Raw genomic sequence first — 24,476 nt, forward strand, 5'->3', positions numbered from 1 at the left:
TGGCCGGGTGTGGGAATGACAGGCTCAGGATGCAACAAGGATGTTTTGGGGTGCAAACCGGGTTGTTCCTCTGATTGTCCAGAGACAGAAAAATAAAAAGAAAGAAAACAAAATCACGCTCGCTGGCGTGCATTACTGCAAGGGGGATTTCAAAGAAAGTAGGAGGTGCAGTCGCTGTAGCGGAGTGCCATCCGGTGGATTGCTCTGGCAATTGGTGGCTGGACTGGAAGGGGTGACGTTACACGACTTCATCAGGCGGCTTCTCGGTACTGTGGGAAAAGAAGAAGAAGGAGCAGGAGGAGGAGCAGCGTTAGGGGCAGTGCCCCCTCTGGTCTCTTATTACATACCTCAGCTGAGCCTGCCAGGAAGGCCTCTGACGCAGGGGTCGACAACTCCGGTCCTGGAGGGTCCCAGTGGCTGCAGGTTTTCATTCTAACCCTTTTCTTAATTACTGATCTGTTTTTGCTGCTCCTGAACTCCTTTTGCTTTCATTTTAATGGACTTTTTTAAGATTTGTTCCCCTGAATTTCTTCATTTCTTTCCTTTAATGGCAGCCAAACAGAAGTGAAATGTGAAGTGAGGGAGCCAACAGAACACCACCTAAGTCAGGGCCTCAAACTCCAACCAGTTGCTTCATTAGGTGCTGAGTCTTGTTGTTCTTTAATTCCATGGCTTGTTGCTGTTCTCATTGTGTAACAGCAGACATTTCTGCTACTATAAGAGATGCCCCTTCGGTCTCAGCTTTTAAATCCCGGCTGAGGACTCACTATTTCAGTTTAGCACACCCTGACTAGAGCTGCTGATTAACTGTACATACTACATCTCTGTTGTTAGTCATTAGCACTAAAATATAAGTAACATGATAGTTAGAATTGGATACTAACCCTCACCTATTCGGTTTCTCTTCTTGGTCCTCACAGGTGGTGCAGTGGTAGTGCTGCTGCTTTGCAGTAAGGAGACTGGAAGATTGTGGGTTCGTTTCCCGGTTCCTCCCTGTGTGGATAGCGCTTTGAGTACTGAGAAAAGCGCTATATAAATGTAATGAATTATTATTATTATTAATTATTATTATTTAAATGTGGCACTTGCGTGCCACGGCCCACCTGCCAAGTTGTTTTTCCTGCCTAAGGTAAAGTCATCCCTGATGGAGGATCGCAGGAATCGTGAGAAAGAGGGGTCCTTTCATCGGATTGGCGTTCCCAACACTGTTTCAGCCATGGAATGGCCAAATGGGGGAGGCAGCTTGATGGATGAGGTCTCCAGGAGTCTAAAATTATCCAAATCTTATTATGTGATATCATCTACTGTTAAATTCTGCTCCGTACTTCTAAAACATTTTTAATTTTTATTTTTTATTGAGGATTTGTTCTGTTCTGTGTATTGTATTGTATTGACCCCCTTCTTTTTGACACCCACTGCACACCCAACCTACCTGGAAAGGGGTCTCTCTTTGAACTGCCTTTCCCAAGTTTTCCCTACAAGGTTTTTTTTTTGGGAGTTTTTCCTTGTCTTCTTAGAGAGTCAAGGCTGGGGGGCTGTCAAGAGGCAGGGCCTGTTAAAGCCCATTGCGGCACTTCCTGTGTGATTTTGGGCTATACAAAAATAAATTGTATTGTATTGTATTGTATTTCTCTTTTCTAAGAGCGTTGTTCAAATGTTTAGGGGATCTGAGCAGATCAACATTCCTGAGACCTCCATCTTCCTTTATTTTCAGATATTGTATGATGGACACAGTTTGTTGCTCCTGTTTTGGCTCATTTTGTATCTCGTTATGTCAGTCAGTTATTGTCCAACCCGCTATATCCTAACACAGGGTCAAGGGGGTCTGCTGGAGCCAATCCCAGCCAGCACAGGGCACAAGGCAGGAATAAACCCCCGGGCAGGGTGCCAGCCCACCACAGGGCACCCACACATCAAGCACACACTAGGGACAATATTAGATTGCCAATGCACCTAACCTGCATGTCTTTGGACTGTGGGAGGAAACCCAGGCAGACACGGAGAGAACATGCAAACGCCACATAGGGAAGCAAACCCAGGTCTCCTTACTGCGAGGCAGCAGCGCTACCCACTACGCCACCCTGCCGCCTATCTCGTTATTGTTAAGGAAAAATTAAGGGGCCTGAGTCTTCAAGAGCAAGTCAATTAAAATGAATGCAAAAGGAGTTAATTAGCAGCAAAAACAGGTCACTAATTAGGATAAAAGGATTAGAATGAAATCCTGCAGCCACTGCGGCCCTCCAGGACCCTTATTCTGATGCGCATGCGTGACAATACGTGTAATGTTCTTGTGCAGAAAACCGCCAATATTATGTGATTTGACCTTTTTTTTTTTTTTGCTGAGCAGTTCCTTTTTATTAAATTCAGTACAACCAAATACTATTACTAAGGGTATAACAGTTTTAGATTAGCCAAGTTTGTGTTTCGAGTGCTTCTTGCATTACTTATTTTACCACCACTCTTGTCATGTGCATAACAGATGCCATTTATATTAACACACATATACATTTTGATAAGAGAGAGTGAATTTAGTGCTCAGTACACAATGTTCATTATTACCAACAAATAAAACCCATTGGTAAACTAGGCATTAATGCTCGGGCAATTTTTAAAATGTGAACACAAAAATTATTAGAAGCATTCCTGTGACTTTAAATAAATAGGGTTTTTGGAATGAAACTACAAAAAATGAATCTTTCTTTACTAACGGGTTATTTATCACATTGGCATGCAGACCTAAAAGAGGAGAGTTTCACTTCGAAATCATCATTTGCACAAATTCTTCGTAATTGACCTGTCCGTCTCCATCTACGTCAGCCTCTCTGATCATTGCATCAATTTCTTCGTCTGTTAATTTCTCCCCCAGGTTTTTCATGACCTGACGCAGTTCTGCTGCACTGATGGACCCATCACCATCCTTGTCAAAAACCTTGAAGGCTTCACGAATTTCTTCTTCAGTGTCGGTGTCTTTCATTTTCTTAGCCATCATGGTTAAGAATTCGTTGAAATCAATCGATCCACTCCCATCTGCATCCACTTCGCTGATCATGTCTTTCAACTCTTGGTCAGTTGGGGCCTGGCCCAGGGATTTCATGATAGTGCCCAACTCTTGAGTTGTAATGGTACCATCACCATCTTTATCAAACATGGAGAAAGCCTCCTTGAATTCAGCAATCTGTTCTGGGGTCAGCTGGTCAGCCATGAGTGTCAGTTGATGTTTAAGACCTTAAGAAGCTGCAGTGCTGACTATAGAAAGCTAATTGATAAGCACACTGAGAACCACACAGAGCGGAGCAAAATCTCAGACTCGTGATTTGGCCTTTTTAAAAGAAGGCCAGATGTACACTCCATCTCCATATTTGTTATCAGAGGATTAAGGGCCAGTGAAGGTAAGAAATTAAAAAAAAGTTTAACTTTCGAATGCCATTTCACATGCCAAGGACTTTTATACCACGTTTGAGAAGAAATAACTTTGATGTGAAAAATGTCAAACGTCTCCTTTAACTATGGCAGCCTCAGTGTTAACCAGTCTGTGTGGTGTGCAGGCCTGGGCTCCGACCCCATACTGGCCACTTGAAGTCTCTCATCTTTTGAATCCTCAGTGGTTCACGCTGTGTTTATGCGTCTTTGTAGAGTTTTATCCGTAGCTATAGAGTAGCCCTGTTACAATAACACACCATTAAGTGTTCTCAAGGGCGGGCTAACTGCTTTATTCTCCAAGCAAAATATTTAATCACAAAGTATAAGTGTACTTCAAATACTCCAGTCTTCAGATGTGGCATTTGTTGTTTAAGATGGTTGGCATACGCCTTTTGCACATAATGCTATTTGATTTTACCGTAGAACAATAATGGGCTGCAGGGTGGGACTACTTGAACCCTGGATTGGAGCTGGAGTGCCGTCTCTGTCTAGGTTACATAGCTTTATTTATTTCTTTAATTGTGTTTGCTTAATGCTCAAACTCCTAGAATTGTAGTGAAGAAATGGTCTTTTAATTGTCCAGTAGTCGCACCACTTGCACTTCAGAAGTGGTCATCCACCTACCTGCAGCAAGGCATGTTCAGACCCGGCCAGTACTTGGGTGGGAAACCATCTAGGAAAAGCTTGGGTTGCTGCTGGGAGAGTTGTTGGTGATGCCAGCAGGGGGCGCTTGCTAGTGGCGTAGCTCTGGGCGGGGCGGGCGGTGCTTCAATTTGCTGCCCTCCAACATATTTGAATATGTTAACCCAGGGGTGGGCAGATTCAGTCCTGGAGGGCCGCAGTGGTTGCAGGTTTTTGTTCCAACCCAGTTGCTTAATTAAAAAACAATACTTGTCAATCATTTAATTTCATGGCTTGCTAGTGCTTTAACTCTGCCATGTCAAGTCATTCTCATATCCTAGATTTTGTTTCCTTTCTAAGGATATCATCCAAATGATTTGAAGTCTAAAATAAATGAGTAATTCTCAGTTCTTCACTTTTTTCTCTTCACTTTCCTTCCAAGGATTTAATTAAACCTAATAGTGCGTGATAAATACACACACAGGTGTAAATGGTAACAAGCTAAATGGAGAAATGCTGGTTTCTTTTGTCATTTGCATCTTATTGCTAATAAGGAGCAATTACAAAACAAGACTACAGCTGTTTAAGACTAAAATAAGTAATAAGGGTTCAACATCTTAACGAGCGAGACAACTAAAGTGAAGCAGAAGTGTTACTTGAGCAATAAGTGCTTCTTATTAAGCAATTGGGTTGGAGCAGAAACCTGTAGCCAACTGCGACCCTCCAGGACTGAATCTGCTCACCCCTGTGTTAACCTATTTATATAGAAAATTAAAATGACGTATAGAGAAAAATGAGAACATTAGAACACTATAGACGAGACCAGGCCATTCAGCCCAACAAAGCTCACCAGACACATCCACTTATTTCTTCCAAAAAAACATTAAGTCGAGTTTTGAAAGTCCCTAAAGTCTTACTGTCTACCACACTACTTGGTCGCTTATTCCAAGTGTTTGTCGTTCTTTGTGTAAAGAAAAACTCCTAATGTTTGTGTGAAATTCACCCTTAACAAGTTTACAACGGTGTCCCCGTGTTCTTGATGAACTCATTTTAAAATAACAGTCTTGATCCACTGGACTAATTCCCTTCATAATTTTAAACACTTCACTCGGGTCTCCTCTTCATCTCCTGTAAAGGCTCAGCTCTTCTAATCTTTTTTCTCATAACTCATCCCCTGTAGCCCTGAATCAGCCTAGTTGCTCTTCTCTGGACCTTTTCTAGAGCTGTTATGTCCGTTTTGTAGCCTGGAGACCAAAACTGCACACAGGACTCCAGATGAGGCCTCACCAGTGTGTTATAAAGGTTGAGCAGAACCTCCTGGGACTTGTACTCCATCACATCAAGGTGCTATATAACCTGACATTCTGTTTGCCTTCTTAATGGCTTCTGAACACTGTCTGGAAGTCGATAGCTTAGAGTCCTCTATGACTCCTAAGTCCTTCTCATAAGGTGGACTCTCGATTTTCCAATCGCCCATTGTGTATTCAAACCTCACATTTTTACTTCCTATGTGTAATTCTTTACATTTACTGACATTAAATTTCATCTGCCACAAATCTGCCCAAGCCTGTCTGCTATCCAAGTCCTTCTGTGATGATATAACGGATTCTAAATTATCTGCTAATCCACCTATCTTGGTATCATCTGCAAACTTCACCAGCTTGTTACTTATATTCCTATCTCAATCATTTCTATATATTAAAAATAGCAGCGGCCCCAGCACTGCCCCCTGCTGGTCACCACTCTTAACATCAGCCAGTCCTGATGGTGTGCTCACCCCATCACCCTCTGCTTCCTGTGTCTGAGCCAATTCTGCACCCAACTAAAAACATCACCCTGAACTGCCACTTCTTTTAGTTTGATGCCCACCCTCTCATGTGGCACCTTATCAAATGCTTTCTGAAAGTCCACATCAATAATCTCATCTGCTCCACTTTGGTCGTATCCTTTTGTTGCCTCCTCATAGAATTCCAGCATGTTAGTCAAACACGACCTCCCTCTTCTGACCCCATGCTGACTGTTCCTAATAACTCCTGTCCTTGCCAGGTGTTGCTCAATCTTATCCTTAATAATTCCTTCCATTAATTTTCCTGTGATGCATGTTAAGCTTACTGGCGTACAGTTGCTTTGATCTGCCCAGTCACCCTTTTTATATAATGGGATGATATTTGCCATTTTCCAGTCCTTCAGAGTCTCTCCAGTGCGCAGTGACTTCCTAAAAATATGTGTCAAGGGTTTCTATCTGTACTCACTAACCTCCTTAAGAACACAAGGATAAATATTATCTGGTCCTGGTGAGAGACCAGGTGTATCTTGCATAGATTTATTCATATATAGAGAAACAGCACTACTTATTCACATATAATTATTTATATGCATGAATTAGTCAAGAATACAGTATAGATGCACTGATAAACCATGTTCTAATTATTAGTTTAATATAATTATGCGGCGAAAACCAGAACCAGTGGAGTGTACAAGTGATATGTGGGGATGGTTTCTGCACAGAGCAAGAATGCATTCGGATTGATGATGAAACAAAATTATAAATTGTAAATTAGTTGTTTACCTTATTAGAAATTATTATCGGTGTAATGTTTCTGTTTGTTTTTCTTATTGCCTTATAAATTTCAACTGCTATGTCTGATGCCATCACAGCAGGACAGTCTTAAAATGATTTTTGAAGCATTTGTGGATAAAAATCAGAGAATTTGACTTTTTTCATTCCGGACCCTGCTGCTTACACACGAATTGTACTGAGCCTTTTGGCCAATAATGCTGCCCCCAAAAATGTAATTGAATGTAACTACAGTACTCGAACCACACGCCGTGGCCTAGCATAAAAGTGCTTCGTCTCTGGTGCTGACGTCCGAGGTTCGATCCCTGAGATGGGAGCAGTAGATTGTGTGCGCCTGATGAGCCCAAATGAGGGCGAAACACGTGTTGTGTACTCTTTGCATTGTTTGACAGTAAACTATGCAATATATATATATATATATATATATATAGATATATATATATATATATATATATATATATAGATATATATATAAAATTCTTTTCGCGTTTGAAACGGAAATGACGTATGACCACGCGATATGGAAATTACGTAAAAGTGGTAAACACAAACATGCCAATCTATCCCATACAAGTGCGCCCCGCGTCGCCCTCTCCCAGCCCTCCTCTCTGGACTCCAGTGCTGACCCGTCCGCCGCCAGGCGCGTTCTCACAGAGAAAACTGCCACATTGTAACATTTTTTTAATTCGCAGTACTTGATAGTAGAAGAGATGAACAAAACAGCTTTGCGTCTTTCTACTTTTTAACTAGACCGAGCTGTAAACAATGTGAAGACGAGACCGCCTTCAGCGGCGAGGGGTCGTAAGAGCAAAGTGGATGCTGGGAGGCTCGGAATGTCGGGCTTTTCCTCCGGGTCAACAGCTTCACAGTTTCGGGCAGCGTCCTCTCTTCTCGCACGGTTTCTCACACTTCAAGTGCCCCGTCGGCTCCTGGGATAGTGGAAATCTTTGCGAATAAGTGTAATCGGCGCTATCGAAGTGGGACTCTCTTGGTAAATTGCGATGCACGGCTACTTACTGTCCCTTAAGATGAATTCGGGTCACTAAAACCCCGCAACGTTCAAGGTTGCTTTTGTGATTAATTCTTATTAAGAAGATGGAGGGTTTACATCTAAAAAGATGTACCGACCTCTTCATGTTAAGTATGTGGACTTGGGAATTGTTTGGACCTTCTGCCCATTAAGCACGGAAAGGCAGCGTCCACATTTCTCAGAAAGATTTTTCTCTTAAATCACAGGCACGTAGTGCAAGGTTGTCAAGCAGGTACTTTGCCTGAAACCACTACAGTAGTACGCAATGTATCTTTACTTCTTAAATGTTATAGGAGGGACACAAATGTTATAGGGACCTAATCAATGACTTTGTTAAATGGTGCGACTCAAACCACCTACAACTGAACACCAGCAAAACAAAGAAGCTGGTGGTGGATTTTAGGAGGCCCAGACCCCTCATGGACCCCGTGATCATCAAAGGTGACTGTGTGCAGAGGGTGCAGACCTATAAATACCTGGGAGTGCAGCTGGATGATAAATTAGACTGGACTGCCAATACTGATGCTCTGTGTAAGAAAGGACAGAGCCGACTATACTTCCTTAGAAGGCTGGCGTCCTTCAACATCTGCAATAAGATGCTGCAGATGTTCTACCAGACGGTTGTGGCGAGCGCCCTCTTCTACGCGGTGGTTGTGCTGGGGAGGCAGCATTAAGAAGAAAGACGCCTCACGCTTGGACAAACTGGTGAGGAAGGCAGGCTCTATTGTAGGCATGGAGCTGGACAGTTTAACATCTGTGGCAGAGTGAAGGGCGCTCAGCAGACTCCTGTCAATCATGGAAAATCCACTACATCCACTGAACAGGATCATCTCCAGACAGAGGAGCAGCTTCAGCGACAGACTGCTGTCACTGTCCTGCTCCACTGACAGACTGAGGAGATCGTTCCTCCCCCAAACTATGCGACTCTTCAATTCCACCCGGGGGGTTAAACGTTAACATTTAACATTATACAAAGTTATTGTCTGTTTTTCACCTGCATTATTATCAATCTTTAATTTAATATTATTTATTGTATCAGTATGCTGCTGCTGGAGAATGTGAATTTCCCATTGGGATTAATAAAGTATCTATCTATCTATCTTAATGTTTGACTGTTTAATAATTTATATGCTTCTTATATCTTCTTCAAATTCTTTTATCAAAATGTTTTACTACTTAATAATTAATATTTCTATGGTTTCTATGTTATTGTAAATGCTCTTTATTTGTTCAAAAATAACATTAGTAATTAACAAACTTATTTTATAAATACTACATTTTAGGTTTTTTCCCTTACACTCAGTGAGTGAAGCCACTGGGTAATCAGCTAGTGTATGTATATATATATATATATATATATATATATATATATATATATATATATATATATATATATATATATATATATGGAAGAGAAGGTCTGTGATACGGTTTGCATATTTGCAGTTGGAGATCCACGAAGGGAGAAAAAACGAATCACGTATCATAAAATAGGTTTATTCCTGAGCTTTCAACCCCTACCAGGGGTCTTCATCAGAGGATAATGCTTAGACTTACAAGAATCAAAGGCAATATATAGCAACACATTCGGGGGGGGGTGGGTGGAGGTGACTAAGTCAGTATGATCAAGGGGTGGGGGGGTACAACCCCCCTTTGATCATACTGACTTAGTCACCTCCACCCACCCCCCCACTGAATGTGTTGCTATATATTGCCTTTGATTCTTGTAAGTCTAAGCATTATCCCAAAGCTCAGGAATAAAAAACTATTTTATGAAACGTGATTCTTTTTTCTCCCTTCGTGGATCTCCAACTGCAAATATATATATAATATAAGGGGGTTATATAGGAAGGGGTGAGATGTTTGGGTCTGGTGTGGACATGAGGTCAGGTGTCTTCTTGGCCTTCACAAATGTGGAGAGGAAGGTAGCAGCAGCGCCCCCTCTAGACTGGTGAGTGGCATCATTTACCTTGTAAGATCCTTCAAGGTGTCCCCCAGTCCGGTGTTTCTCAGCCTTTCTGGTGTCGCCACCCACATTACCCACATTTTTTTTTTTTTTTTTTTTTTTTTTTTTTTTGCCATGTGAGATTCTTCATGACCCACCAAGGGGGGGGGGGGGGGATTAACAGAATTCGCGGTGTTTTGAATCACATGCAGCTGTCCGAGTGCTCCCACTTGGTGATTCTAGTGCAATCGTTGTAGAGTCCCCCCTTGGTGTATTGAATGTGATTGTCAGAGTGTGGGAGGCTCGAGTGTGACCCACCACAACCCACTACCATTATTAGCAATAGCAACTCTGGACCCACCGGTGGTCTCCCGCGACTCCCTTTGCGGTTGAGCGGCTGAGAAACACTTCCCTAAGTGCATGGGCGTAGCATATTATTTTTTTAACGCACCTTTTTTTAGGGAACCCAATCATGCAGCATGCAGTAATTTCCTTATTTCTGCCGGTGGGTTATGTGATTTGTGAGCTCCATGTTGTCTCCTTCACTTCCTTTTATTTCTTATTGTTCCTCACAGGTTTGGGGACTCGTATTCTCACATCGACATACTTTTTCTGAAAAGTTTTTAACTCTTATCATTTATATGGCGATGCAGAATTTTTGCTTTTGATTTGACATCCTTTGTTAATTCTCGAGGGGAGATTGTATTTTTGAATGACCTTCAGGAAGCCAGAGTGCAGGGTCAGCTATTGTACAGTGCCCCCAGAGCAATTTTCAGGTTAAGGACCCCTGTTGCAAACTGTATAACCCTCTGCCTACTGGGACTACATGATCCTCTGCTCTTGAGGGGGGCACTTAGAAATTTTTCTGGCCTCTGTTAGAATTTGTATGACCCTCTGCCCGTCGGGTTACATGACCCTCTGCTCCTGCGGGGACTTAGAATATATATATATATATATATATATATATATATATATATATATATTTTATTTTGTTTGTGGCCACTTTGATAAACCACATGACCCTCTGCCTCCCATCCTGCAGGACCCTCTGCCCGCCCTTGCAAATGAGCCTTGAGACCACCCAGCCCCCTCTAGGCATTCTACCTAACATAAATGACCTTAGTCAGTCCTCGTTGTATTCAGGGTTCACATGGAAGAACTTGATGATGATGGTCATGTGGACTTCTGGCCTTTAGTCTACCAATGTAAGGACATCATGGTGCCCTGATCAGGTGGTGGGGGCGCAGATCACAACAAGACAGAAAACCAGAAAAAAACAGCAGAAAAAGTAGGGGTGAATATGGATTATGAAGCCACCAGGAATGATAATGATATTTAAATGTATATACAGAGTATCAGGGTTACACTAAAATGAAGCTCTGAGAAAGCCATGTGACAGTAATGTGTTTTTAGATAGATAGATAGATAGATACTTTATTAATCCCAAGGGGAAATTCACATACTCCAGCAGCAGCATACTGATAAAGAACAAAATTAAATAAAGAGTGATAACAATGCCGATAACAATGTAGGTATACAGACAGACAATAACTTTGTATAATTTTAACCTTTTAGCAGTTGTTTAAAGTGCTCCACTGTATTAGCCTGCGGATTTCTATCAGTCAGCTATTCCAGATTTGAGGTGCATAACAGCAGAAGGCCGCCTCACCACTTCTTTGACGTTTAGCTCTTGGAATTCTAAGCAGACCCTCATTTGAAGATCTAAGGTTACGATTTGCAGTGTAAGGTGTCAGACATTCTGAAATATAAGATGGAGTGAGATGATTGAAGGCTTTGTAAATCATAAGCAGGATTTTAAAGTCAATTCTGAATGACACAGGTAACCAGTGTAGTGACGCTAAGACTGGTGTGATGTGCACGGGTTTTCTTTTCTTAGTTAAGATTCTGGCAGCTCCATTCTGCGCTCGTTGTAATTGATTGATGTCTTTTTTGGGTGGTCCTGCGAGGAGTGCGTTACAGTAATCTAGTCTACTGAAATCAAAAGCGTGAACTCATTTTTCAACATCTCGCAATGTTATAAAAGGTCTAACTTTTCTTATATTTCTTAAGTGAAAAAATGCTGTCCTAGTGATCAGCGTAATATGTGATTTAAAATTCAGGTCAGAGTCAATAGTTACCGGTAAATTCGTTACCTCCACCTTGACTTTTATTCCTAATGCATCAAGTTTATTTCTAATAACCTCATTATATTCATTATTGCCAATCACTAAAATTTCGGTTTTGTCTGTATTTAGTTTGAGAAAATTACTACTGATCCATTCGGAAACACAAGTGAGACATTGTGTCAGTGAATCAAGACAGTCGGGGTCATCAGGTGCTATTGATAAATACAGTTGTGTGTCATCAGCATAGCTGTGGTAGCTCATGTTATGCCCTGAGATAATCTGAACTAACGGAAGCATGTAAATCGAAAAGAGCAGCAGACCCAGGATAGAGCCTTGTGGACATCTATATAGAATATCAGGGGTCTTTGAAGTATAATTACCACAACTAACAAAGAATTTTCTATCTGTCAAATAAGATTCAAACCAATGTAAGACACCACCAGAGAGGCCCACCCATTGACTAAGGCGATTTCTAAGAATTTTGTGATCAATAGTGTCAGCATGCGTCACTCAGATCTCAGAGGATGAGAACAGATAAATGGCCTCTGTCTGCATTTATCTGCAAGTCATTGACTACTTTAACGAGTGCAGTTTCTGTGCTGTGATTTGTTCTAAAACCCGACTGAAACTTATCAAGAATAGCAGGTTTATTGAGGTGCTCATTTAACTGCATACTGACTGCCTTCTCTAGGATTTTACTTAAGAAAGGCAGGTTAGAGATGGGTCTATAATTGTCAAAAGCAGAGGAGTCGAGATTATTTTTCTTGAGCAGGGGTTTAACTATAGCAGTCTTAAGACAGTCTGGGAAGACCCCCGTATCTGATGACGAGTTTACTATGTCAAGAATATTATCAATTAGCACACCCGATACTTCTTTGAAAAAACTTGTTGGTGTTGGGTCAAGGACACAGGTGGAGGGTCTCAGTTGAGAAATTATTTTATATAAATCAGGGAAAATCTATCCTAGTGAAAGACTACATGATCCTCTTCTCTTGAGGGGGGCACTTAGAGATTTTTCTGGCCTCTGTTAGAATTTGCATGACCCTCTGCCTGCTGGGCTACATGACCCTCTGCTCCTGTGGGGACTTTTTGTTTGTGACCACTGTGATAAACCACATGCCCCTTCTGCCCGCCCTGGCAGATGATTGTCACGTAGCCATCACTTGGGACAGCCACCGACTTGTCCTGGCTGACTTGAGCATCTCTTCCCTTTGCTACGCCGGGGGCTGTCTCTAACCCTTTAGGACTTCCATGGAGAGCCCCCCAGACCAGTTGTTTGGGCCTCGTCCAAGGGCCCAGTGGAGTTGGATCCCCGCTGGCAGATACCAGCTCAGATCCGTGGTGAAAAATGGACAAGCACACAGGGAGAACACGCAGAATACACAGAGAAGGCCCTCCTGGCCTGAACTGAAGCAGAGGCCAAGCACATCCCATAGTGCCTTCAAGTAACCAGAATGAAAGAAAAGTGTTCACCCACCATTTTGGTTAATATTCTGTACAATGCTGTGGCTTAATCCCATCTGTTCTTCTTACCAGTTTCCGAATCGTCTCCTTCCCTTCCAGCTTTAAGCCTGTAACAGTATAGCGCTCCGTCCACTCCCTGCTGTATGCTCTGTGTGTTTTTTGGATTAACCCTTCATTTCTAAAGCAACGCAGCGTCGGGTGTTCATTGTTGTAGCTGAAAACAATTAGCAGCCATGACGTTTGTCAGATTGTTGTTTTTGAACGCCTGGCATCAACTGCTAATTTAGTGCTGAAAGACGAGAACCTGTGCAGCGTCGCTGGCTGGAGCTGATTTAATTTGATCCTGTTTCCTGTTCTCGCTTGTCCTTTTAGGCCGCCCGTCTTATTTACAGGTCCTTTGTGTAAGCTCAAATGGCTGAATGGTTTTCTCACACACACATACACACACACACAAAAGCCTAAGGTGCTTGACAAGTACAGGCCAGGACTTTTGCTGCCATCTTTCATGCTGCACGGCAAGCCCCCTTACCTCGGCCACCTCACTTCAGCCCTGTAAAAACCAACACCCTGGCTTTTTTGTGGCTGTGAAAGGTCCTTGGGCATCTTGGGAACAACTGATTTCGACTTCTCAAGATCTAACAAAAAAATTAGCTCAATGAGAGAAGTTCCCAAAACTGCCCCCCAATTGGGATGTTCATCGACATGTTCAGTTCTCTTGGGAAGTTTGCAGTGTGAGACACAACTGAAATAACTGGAAGGCGAAACAAAGTTACAAATCACCTCGCGATTCGGAATAAAGCAAACACACTTGGGTTTTATTTTTTTGGATTCTGATTGCTTCTGAATCATCTCGAGTGGGGTGGGACCCCCGTCTTTCTCAGATGCAGGTCCCTAAATGAATGGTGGGTGGCTGGATGTACAGTCGTAGGCCGAAACGTTTTGAGAATGACCCAAGTGTTGGTGTTCAAAAAGTTGGCTGCTTCAGTGTTTTTAGATCTTCTTGTCAGATGTTTCTATGGTGGACTGAAGTAGAATTACAAGCAGTTCAGAAGTTTCAAAGGCTTTTATTGACAATTACATTAAGTTTATGAAAAGAGTCCATATTTGCACTGTTGGCTCTTCTTTCTTTTTCAAGACCTCTGCAATTCACCCTGGCAGGCTGGCAATCAACTTCTGGGCCAAATCCTGACTGATGGCAGCCCATTCAATGCTTGGAGTTTGTCAGAATTGGTGAGTTTTTGTTTGCCCACCCGCCTCTTTAGGATTAACCACAAGTTCTCAATGGGGAGTTTCCTGGCCATGGACCCCAAATTTCGATGTTTTGTTCCTCGAGTCACTTAGTTTTCACTTTTGCCTTATGGCCCGGTGCTCCATCATGTTGGTCACCAAACTGCTCTTGGATGGTTGTTAGAAGTTGCTCTCGGAGGATGTTTTGTTCCCATTCTTTATAAAAATGGAAGAGCACAGCTTTTTAATGTTATGACCCGTGTTTGAGATTTGGCCCCTCTCTGCTAATAAACAGTAGCTGCTTTAAATAGTGGACAGCAGGAAAAATAGTTAGGTAGGAAGGCAGATAGAACCTGTTTTTACCTGCATTTTTATTACTCTTTAATTTAATATTGCATTTTGTATCAGTATGCTGCTGCTGGAGTATGTGAATTTCCTCTTGGGATTAATAAAGTTATCTATCTATCTATCTATCTATCTATCTATCTATCTATCTATCTATCTATCTATCTATCTATCTATCTATCTATCTATCTATCTATCTATCTATCTATCTATCTATCTATCTATCTATCTATCTATCTATCATATAGTGCCTTTCATATCTATCTATCTATCTATCTGTCTGTCTGTCTGTCTGTCTGTCTGTCTGTCTGTCTGTCTGTCTGTCTGTCTGTCTGTCTGTCCGTCCGTCTGTCCGTCCGTGTTTGTTTCCTTTTAACAGAATTCTTTACATACCGTATATACTTGTGTTTAAGTTCTCCCGTGGATAAGTTGGGGCTTGATTTTATCGTTTTATTATTTCCGGTATTTTATAATGTCAGTCGAATGCAGAAAACTCACGCTATTGGTCCAAGAGATTATGATATGCTAACGCCCACCTGAGAGAGTACCCACGGAGCACACGGCCTTTTTTTCTTCCTCTGTATTGTGCCTACGTGATCACACGGTCATACCTAAACTACAGTCGACCCCTGAAATTCGTGGGGGTTACATTCCTAGAGCACCTGCGAATTGTGAAAAACCACAGATTTTGGATGTGGTCAAAAAATGCCTATAATGCCTGTTTTTATAGTTTAAATCCTAAATATGCCCCCAAAACACTTTAATTTCAATTCAAACTCCACTTAATACATTACCCTAAAAAGACTGTAAAGGTAAACCCGTGAACTGTACAGTACTGTACTGCTATGTCTCCCGTAGTGCTAGAATGTAAAATAGCGATGTTACCACTATGTGTACTGTATTTTCTTTGGCATAAGTAGAGTAAATATGTAATAATTTAATTTAATTGAAATACAGTAAAATGTACAAGTACTCACCAATAATGAATGATATTAATTGAAGGTGATGATGATGATGAGCTAGCTGTGCAGTACGATGAAGGTATGTAATGAAGATAATGACTGCACAGCAAAGTAGAAGAATTACAGCTCCTCAGGTGGCTACTGCGGCATAACTTTTTAGTTCCGGGAGCCAATCCAGTAGTCCAACCTTCTCCTGAATTGTCTTAAGTTTTTTCTGGCGCTGAGGTTCATTGCCAGAAGCCTTAGAAACACGAGAACGCTCAGCGAAACACTCGAGAGAGCTACACACGGTAAACTATTATGATGCGGGAATGCTGGGCTGCATCTGCTGGAGATGTGTCACAAAGCAGCAGCCAATCAGCAAGGAGAAACGAATAATGCTCTCAGATTGGCTACTTTCAAACCTCCCGCCTCTGAGTACAGGGGTATTTCACCATCCCAAGCCGCGTTTTCCTCTACGGTTGCTTTGTGTTCTTTCTACAGTACAGTATTGCCACGAAATCAGCCATAAAAAAAATTGCGTAGGATATCTGCGGCTTCCGCTAACAATTATTAGTTAGATTCTAAGGAAAAATCTGCGAACGACTGAAGCCGCGAACTCTGAATCGCAACTTCGCGGGGGTCGACTGTATTCTGAAGCGATGTTTGCACTGTGTTGTGTTTTTTGTATCTCACACCCTCATACACCTTCATCGTAAGAGCATCCCCTTATCTACGATGGAGCGTTCGATCAGAAGAAAATTAAACGTCATTGAAGTAGCAAAAGAAATTGGTAACTGCGCTGCTGCAACAAAACTCGATGTGTCTGAGAAACTGATGTGAGATTGGAGGAGGGAAGAAGATGTATTGAGAAAAAAAAATAATTAAGTGTCGCATTTTTGAACGGGCGTACCAGTCGGGGTCTGATTTTATGGTCGATTTTTCGGACTTCAAGACCTGACTTATACGCGAGTATATACGGTATATCAAGGACTTCCTCGCACTATTCAAAGTGCTTCAGTGAGTGGGCAGCCACTTCAACCACCACTAATTTGCAGCACCCACCTGGCTGATGTAACGTCAGCCATTTTTGCGCCAGTACACTCGCCACACATGAGCTATTAGGAGGTGAGAGAGAGAGAGACAGACGATTAGAGACAGGGGATGATTAGGGGGCCAAAATGACCAGGCCGTGGTGGGTAATTTAGCCTGGAAATCGGGGTACACCCCACTGTTTACAAAGGAAGTCCAGGGGTCTTTGATGAACACAGAGAGTCAGGACCTCGATTTTTATGGCTCATCTGAAGGGTGGTGCCATTTTATAGCACAGTGTTCCCATCACTGTACTGGGATCCACTAGTCTTCTTATATAGTACACTGTCCGTTTGTCTGTCCAGGATTTTAAATCACCTGACATTCGGTACACATATACTACGTGACGTCTACTACCTGCTTTCGGGGTGATGATTGACCGCCAAAGTTATTCCTCTTTTTATTTTTATTTTATTGTAGAATCAGATCTCGGCAGCAGGGTGGCCGTGTGGCGCATGTGTATGGGCGCCGTTCTCATCCCTACCAACTTCGCCTTCACTTCCCCTAACTCTTCATATCTTAAATCATTCTAGAGGCAGATTAAAGACTTAAGTGCCAGCTTAAGTGAAAAATTAAAGAAAGCATACTAAGTAATTGCAACACAAACACGGACTTAATCAGTTTTAACGTGAAAAGATGACGACGAAAGAAGAGAAGAAGCGGGCCGCCAGGGTGGAGAACAGAAGAGCTGCTCAGAAAGCAGCAAACGAATGGTAAACGTACAGAGAAAGAGGATGAGAACTACGAGTGCTCAAGTCAAGTGTCTTCACTGAACGTTATCGTTATAGCAGTGCGCCGTTACAATATAATTACAATACAGTTTATTTCTGTATAATACAAAATCACAGAAGAAGTGCCACAATGAGCTTTAACAGGCCCTGCCTTTTGACAGCCCCCCAGCTTTGACTCTCTAAGAGGACAAGGAAAACCCTAGTATGGAAAAAATGGAAGAAACCTCAAGAAAGGCAGTTCAAAGAGAGACCCCCTTTCCAGGTAGGGTGGGTGTGCAGTGGGTGTCAAAGAGAAGGGAATCAAAACAACACAATACACAGAACAGGACACAAGTCATCCTCAATACAATATAATAGTGCACTAGAAATATTACAAGTACACGGCAGAATTGAGCAGGAGATGATATCACAGAATACAATTTGGATTTGTTCAGAGAGTCCTGGAGACCTCGGCCATCAAGCTGCCTCCCCTTACATTCAGACCACAGGGTAGGCGCCCCTTGCTGGCTTAACCATCACCTCTTCTAGCAGCAATCCAAGCTTTTCCTTTGACACATATTTTTAGGAAGTCACTGCACACTGGAGAGATTCTGAAGGACTGGAAAATGGCAAATATCATCCCATTATATAAAAATGGTGACCAGGCAAATCCAAGCAACTGTAGGCCAGTAAGCTTAACGTGCATCACAGGAAAATGAATGGAAGGAATTATTAAGGATAAGATAGAGCAACACCTGGCAAGGACAGGAGTTATGAGGAACAGTCAGCGTGGGGTCAGAAGAAGGAGGTCGTGTTTGACTAACATGCTGGAATTCTATGAGGAGGCAACAAAAGGATACGACCAAAGTGGAGCAGATGATATTATTGATGTGGACTTTCAGAAAACATTTGATAAGGTGCTACATGAGAGGGTGGGCATCAAACTGAAAGAAGTGGGAGTTCAGGGTGATGTTTTTAGATGGGTGCAGAATTGGCTCAGACACAGGAAGAAGAAGGTGATGGGGTGAGCATCAGGACAGGCTGATGTTAAGAGTGGTGACCAGCAGGGGTCAGTGCTAGGGCCGCTGCTATTTTTAATATATAGAAATGATTGAGATAGGAATATAAGTAACAAGCTGGTTAAGTTTGCAGATGATACCAAGATAAGTGGATTAGCAGATAATTTAGAATCCGTTATATCATTACAGAAGGACTTGGATAACAGACAGGTTTGGGCAGACTTGTGGCAGATGAAATTTTATGTCAGTAAATGTAACGATTTACACATAGGAAGTAGAAATGTGAGGTTTGAATACACAATGGGCGACTGGAAAATCGAGAGTCCACCTTATGAGAAGGATTTAGGAGTCATAGTGGACTCTAAGCTATCGACTTCCAGACAGTGTTCAGAAGCCATTAAGAAGGCTAACAGAATGTCAGGTTATATAGCGCCTTGATGTGTGGAGTACAAGTCACAGGAGGTTCTGCTCAAGTTTTATAACACACTGGTGAGGCCTCATCTGGAGTCCTGTGTGCAGTTTTGGTCTCCAGGCCTACAAATAGGACATAGCAGCACAAGAAAAGGTCCAGAGAAGAGCGACTAGGCTGATTCCAGGGGGAAGTGGAAGTTCAGGGTGTGGTGTGTAAATGGGTGCAGAATTGGCTCAGACACAGCAAGCAGAAGGTGATGGGGTGAGCACACCATCAGGATTGGCTGATGTTAAGAGTGGTGACCAGCAGGGGGCAGTGCAGGGGCCGCTGCTATTTTTAATATATAGAAATGATTTAGATAGGAATATAAGTAACAAGCTGGTTAAGTTTGCAGATGATACCAAGATAGGTGGATTAGCAGATAATTTGGAATCCGTTATATCATTACAGAAGGACTTGGATAGCAGACAGGCTTGGGCAGACTTGTGGCAGATGAAATTTAATGTCAGTAAATGTAAAGAATTACACAAAGGAAGTAAAAATGTGAGGTTTGAATACACAATGGGCGATGAATTAGCCGATGTTAAGAGTGGTGACCAGCAGGGGGCAGTGCAGGGGCAGCTGCTATTTTTAATTTTTTTTTTTTGGTTCTTTTTTTCACCTTTTATAATTTCTTGTATTAGGAATTTGTTATTTTTCGCATACCACTTGGGGTCAGAGCGCAGGGTCTGCCATTGTACAGCGCCCCTGGAGCAATTACAGGTTAAGGGTCTTGCTCAAGGGCCCAACAGAGTAGGATCTCTTTTGGCAGTGATGGGGATTTGAACTGGCAACCTTCTGGATACCAGCACAGATCCTTAGCCTCAGAGCCACTGTATATAGAAATGATTGAGATAGGAATAGAAGTAACAAGCTGGTTAAGTTTGCAGATGATACCAAGATAGGTGGATTAGCAGATAATTTGGAATCCGTTATATCATCACAGAAGGACTTGGATAGCAGACAGGCTTGGGCAGACTTGTGGCAGATGAAATTTAATGTCAGTAAATGTAAAGAATTACACCTAGGAAGTAAAAATGTGAGGTTTGAATGCAGAATGGGCGGCCGGGAAATCGAGAGTACACCTTATAAGAAGGATTTAGGAGTCGTAGTGGACTGTAAGATATTGATTTCCAGACAGTGTTCAGAAGGCTAACAGAATATCAGGTTATATAGCGCCTTGATGTGTGGAGTACAAGTCACAGGAGGTTCTGCTCAACCTTTATAACAAACACTAGTGAGGCCTCATCTGGAGTCCTGTGTGCAGTTTTGGTCTCCAGGCTACAAAAAGGACAAAGCAGCACTAGAAAAGGTCCAGAGAAGAGCAAGTAGGCTGATTGAGGGGCTACGGGGGATGAGTGATGAGGAAAGTTTAAAAGAGCTGAGCCTTTACAGGAGATGAAGAGGAGACCCGATTTGAAGTGTTTAAAATTATGAAGGGAATTAGTCCAGTGGATTGAGACGGATTCAGCGGGTTGGAAAATGGATGGATGGATCGAGACGGTGACTTTAAAATGAGTTCATCAAGAACATGGGGACACAGTTGGAAACTTCCATCCATCCATCCATTTTCCAACCCGCTGAATCCGAACACAGGGTCACGGGGGTCTGCTGGAGCCAATCCCAGCCAACACAGGGCACAAGGCAGGGAACCAATCCTGGGCAGGGTGCCAACCCACCGCAGGACACACACAAACACACCCACACACCAAGCACACACTAGGGCCAATTTAGAATTGCCAATCCACCTAACCGGCATGTCTTTGGACTGTGGGAGGAAACCGGAGCGCCCGGAGGAAACCCACGCAGACACGGGGAGAACATGCAAACTCCACGCAGGGAGGACCAGGGAAGCGAACCCGGGTCCCCAGATCTTGTGAAGGGGAAATTTCACTCAAACATTAGGACGTTTTTCTTTACACAAAGAATGATAGACACTTGAAATAAGCTACCAAGTAGTGTGGTAGGCAGTAAGACTTTAGGGACTTTCAAAACTTGACTTGATGTGTTTTTTGGAAGAAATAAGTGGATGGGACTGGTGAGCTTTGTTGGGCTGAATGGCCTGGTCTCGTCCAGAGTGTTCTAATGTTCTAGATGGTCCCCCATCCAAGTACTTGCCGGGCCTGAACATTCCTAGCTTTTAGGTGGATGACCTGTTCTGAAGTGCATGTGCTATGGCTGCAGTAGCTCACTAACTACATATAAATATTATTATATGATGATAATCGACAAACCCCGTCTCAAATATACACCAGAATGACTGAAAAGAAAGAAATCATCCGGCTATACAGGCATATTGTTGGTATGAAGGAGCCCCTAAAGTTTCTTGACCCACTTGAACTAAATGATTCATTGACTGAAAGTCCTCAGTGTTGCTGTGTCAGAGAGAGGATGTGCAGCATTGATCATAATGACACTCAGCTTTGTCTTCATCGTCTCCTCCATTGCTACCTCCAGCAGCTTCAGGTGGCATCCCATAACTGAGCCTGCCCTTTTAATTCGCTTGTTGATTTGGTGGTCCTCTCTTGAAGTGATGTTACCGGCCCAGCAAACCACAACATAGAAAACTGCACTGACCATCAGAAGAGTTGTAGAAGATGTGAAGGATGTTATTTGCCACATTAAAATAACACAGTCTTGTAAGAAAACTGAGAGTCTGCTCTGCCCTGTCTTCTATAGGTCCTCTGTATGACAAAGACCAGTCCAGACTGTCAGTGATGCGGACCCCCAAGTGCACCTCCTTTAAATCCAGTCCTTGAATTGTGACCACACATGGAGACTCTATGGTGCGGTGAAAGTCAATAAGCTGTTCCTTGGTTTTGCTGATGTTAAGTTGCAAACAATTCTCAAAGTTCTCCCCATAACTCCTCTCCTTTGTCTCATCCCCCTCATCAGTAGACCCCATAAGTGTAGAATCATCTGAGAATTTCTTCAAGTGACCAGACCTGCTGTTCTTTTTCTAGTCTGAGGTCTACAGGGTGATGAGCAGACAGGCCTGTTGCTTGTGGTGCTCCAGTGTTGCTCACACAGTCCTCGAGTCTCACAAATGGTGGTCTGTCATCATTACCCAGGACACACCACAGGCTCATCCACCTGCATATCTCTGAGTTCACTGCTTAGCAGGGATGGCTGGATGGTATTATGGAAGGCGCTGGAGAAATCAAAAAAGACGTCAACTTCACAGTGCGGCCAGCTTTGTTCAGGTGAGAAGAAGCCTGGTGGAGTAGATTGATGATTGCATTTTCCACTCCAGTCTTTGTTTAATCGTCCTGGGGATGACGTTAATCTGCATCCAGCCCTGCATGTAGGCCCTCCAACCTGCAGGAAAAAACCTGGGGGTTGGTGGCAGAATTGGCACTCAAGCCACCATTAAAAAACCTCCCACTGGTTCCATTCCTTCCATTCCTAATGTGGTGCTGAGGTGTCACCCATATCATGGCTGCACTCAGGTCCTAATCTGGGATCCTGAGCTGGTTTGTCATGTGGTGGGTGCGGCGATGCCCCGTAGCAGCGCCTGCTCCACTCTTTGTTTAATAGGCAAACTGCCGTGGGTCCAGTCATATAGTCCAGGACCAGCTCCTCAAAGGTCTTCATGATGTGAAACGTAAGGATAGACAGATAGATCTTATTAATGAAAATTATAAAATGAAAATACAGTCTCTCTTTTACCATTTATTTTTCAAAGTCTAGGCACAAGAATGCTGCAAAAATAAAAAATAAAATGGAACAGCACCATTTGCAATTTTCTTTTTCAGCCTGAACAGCAATGAAGCTGCAAAAAGGAAAACACAAATAAGCACTGGCGCCACCTGCTGCTCATTGCATTCTTATTTTCATGTTTTCAACATGCAAATATATTTTAATTAGTGCTGGTCAGTGGGCAGGGCTTTGCACTTCGATTTCCCACAATTCTTTGTCCTCTGTAGCTGTAGCCACTTCGATCGATAGAACTCTTGCTAATATTGTGAGCCAATGGTAAGGGCCGGATTGATGATGTTGATGTTTTATAGCACCTTTCATTGGAGAAGCTTGCCTTGTGTATGAGTACATTTGTTTCCATTTTTTCTTAAATGTGAGCTTTGGCTGATAAATCGCCGACTCCCCCAGGATTACACATTTGTATGACACATTACTGTATATTGAAATTTGCAGTTACACACTTTAGCCACTAGGGGGCAATGCTGCCTTTAAACTATGAACAGAATGACTTCCATAAGCTTCAGGAGAGCATTTATGAACTCTTGAGTAGGCCAGATTGAGCCATCAATGCTATGGTTATATATTGTATATAGCGCCTTTGATATTGAGCACCATTCTAATATGTGTCCTACTGTAGCTGTTAATATTTTTTTTGCATAGCAGGCACTGGTAGGAGGGAAGACTTGCATTGCGGTGCACTGTGAATTAAGATGTTATCATTGAAGATGAAGTATATAGCGCCTTTCAAATGGAACACCATCCGAAAATGCTTAATATTTGCATTTCTACAATGCGAGCACAGGCGGGTCACACAAGGAATCAGCAGTATGGATTCGACTGGCACTGCTATGGTTTATATAGCGCCTTTCATAGAAAATACCATCCCAGAAGTTACAGCACGATTGTTTCTATACCTGTAAAATGTTAACAGGCAAACTGACATACTCGGGGTCACACCATGAAGGGGACGGAATCTTAAGTATTGAGGTTGTATATAGTGCCTTTCAAGGTAAATGGGAGTGAATTGATGGACTCTGTGGAACTTCTAGTTGGCACGTTGCAAAAAACGCATATGCAGAATCTAAGGTGGGAGGTGTTTTGTATTTATTTAGTAAAAAAATCTGCCAATGGGGTAAGCAAAATTTACCTGACAAGATTTCTTAAAGTAAGTTAAATAACCATAAATACATTTTTAAATAATTCAACAATTCTTACAATAAGGAATATAAGATTAAATGGTGTGATATAAAAACTTTTCACTTGCTTATATTCTTATATATCTCCCCCAAACTATGCGACTCTTCAATTCCACCTGGGGTGGGGGGTAAACGTTAACATCATACAAAGGTATTGTCTGTTTTTACCTGCATTATTATCAATCTTTAATATTGTTTTTTGTATCAGTATGCTGCTGCTGGAGTATGTGAACTTCCCCTTGGGATTAATAAAGTATCTATCTATCTATCTATCTATCTATCTATCTATCTATCTATCTATCTATCTATCTATCTATCTATCTATCTATCTATCTATCTATCTATCTATCTATCTATCTATCTATCTATCTATCTATTATATAGTGCCTTTCACATCTATCTATCCATCCATCCATCCATTGTCTCCCGCTTATCCGAGGTCGGGTTGCGGGGGCAGCAGCTTGAGCAGAGATGCCCAGACTTCCTTCTCCCCGGCCACTTCTTCTAGCTCTTCCGGGAGAATCCCGAGGCGTTCCCAGGCCAGTTGAGAGACATAGTCCCTCCAGCGTGTCCTGGGTCTTCCCCAGGGCCTCCTCCCAGTTAGATGTGCCC

General features: G+C 42.5%; 2 protein-coding genes and 1 long non-coding RNA gene across 4 annotated transcripts in view; 1 reads left to right on the top strand and 2 right to left on the bottom strand.

Annotated features, from left to right (window-relative positions):
• The window catches only part of LOC127530043 (uncharacterized), a 454,116-nt gene that overhangs the window by 33,298 nt on the left and 396,342 nt on the right, over positions 1-24,476 (bottom strand). The window lies entirely within an intron of this gene.
• Positions 1-24,476, top strand: part of dnah5 (dynein, axonemal, heavy chain 5) — a 437,381-nt gene that overhangs the window by 15,378 nt on the left and 397,527 nt on the right. The window lies entirely within an intron of this gene.
• LOC114663865 (calmodulin-like) lies at positions 2,358-3,283 on the bottom strand. The gene has a single exon (XM_028817793.2). The coding sequence runs from the start codon at positions 3,200-3,202 to the stop codon at positions 2,753-2,755; it is 450 nt and encodes a 149-aa protein (XP_028673626.1). The 5' UTR covers positions 3,203-3,283; the 3' UTR covers positions 2,358-2,752.

This window comes from Erpetoichthys calabaricus, chromosome 13, assembly GCF_900747795.2.
Source record: "Erpetoichthys calabaricus chromosome 13, fErpCal1.3, whole genome shotgun sequence".
In the NCBI taxonomy this organism is placed as follows: Eukaryota; Metazoa; Chordata; class Cladistia; order Polypteriformes; family Polypteridae; genus Erpetoichthys; species Erpetoichthys calabaricus.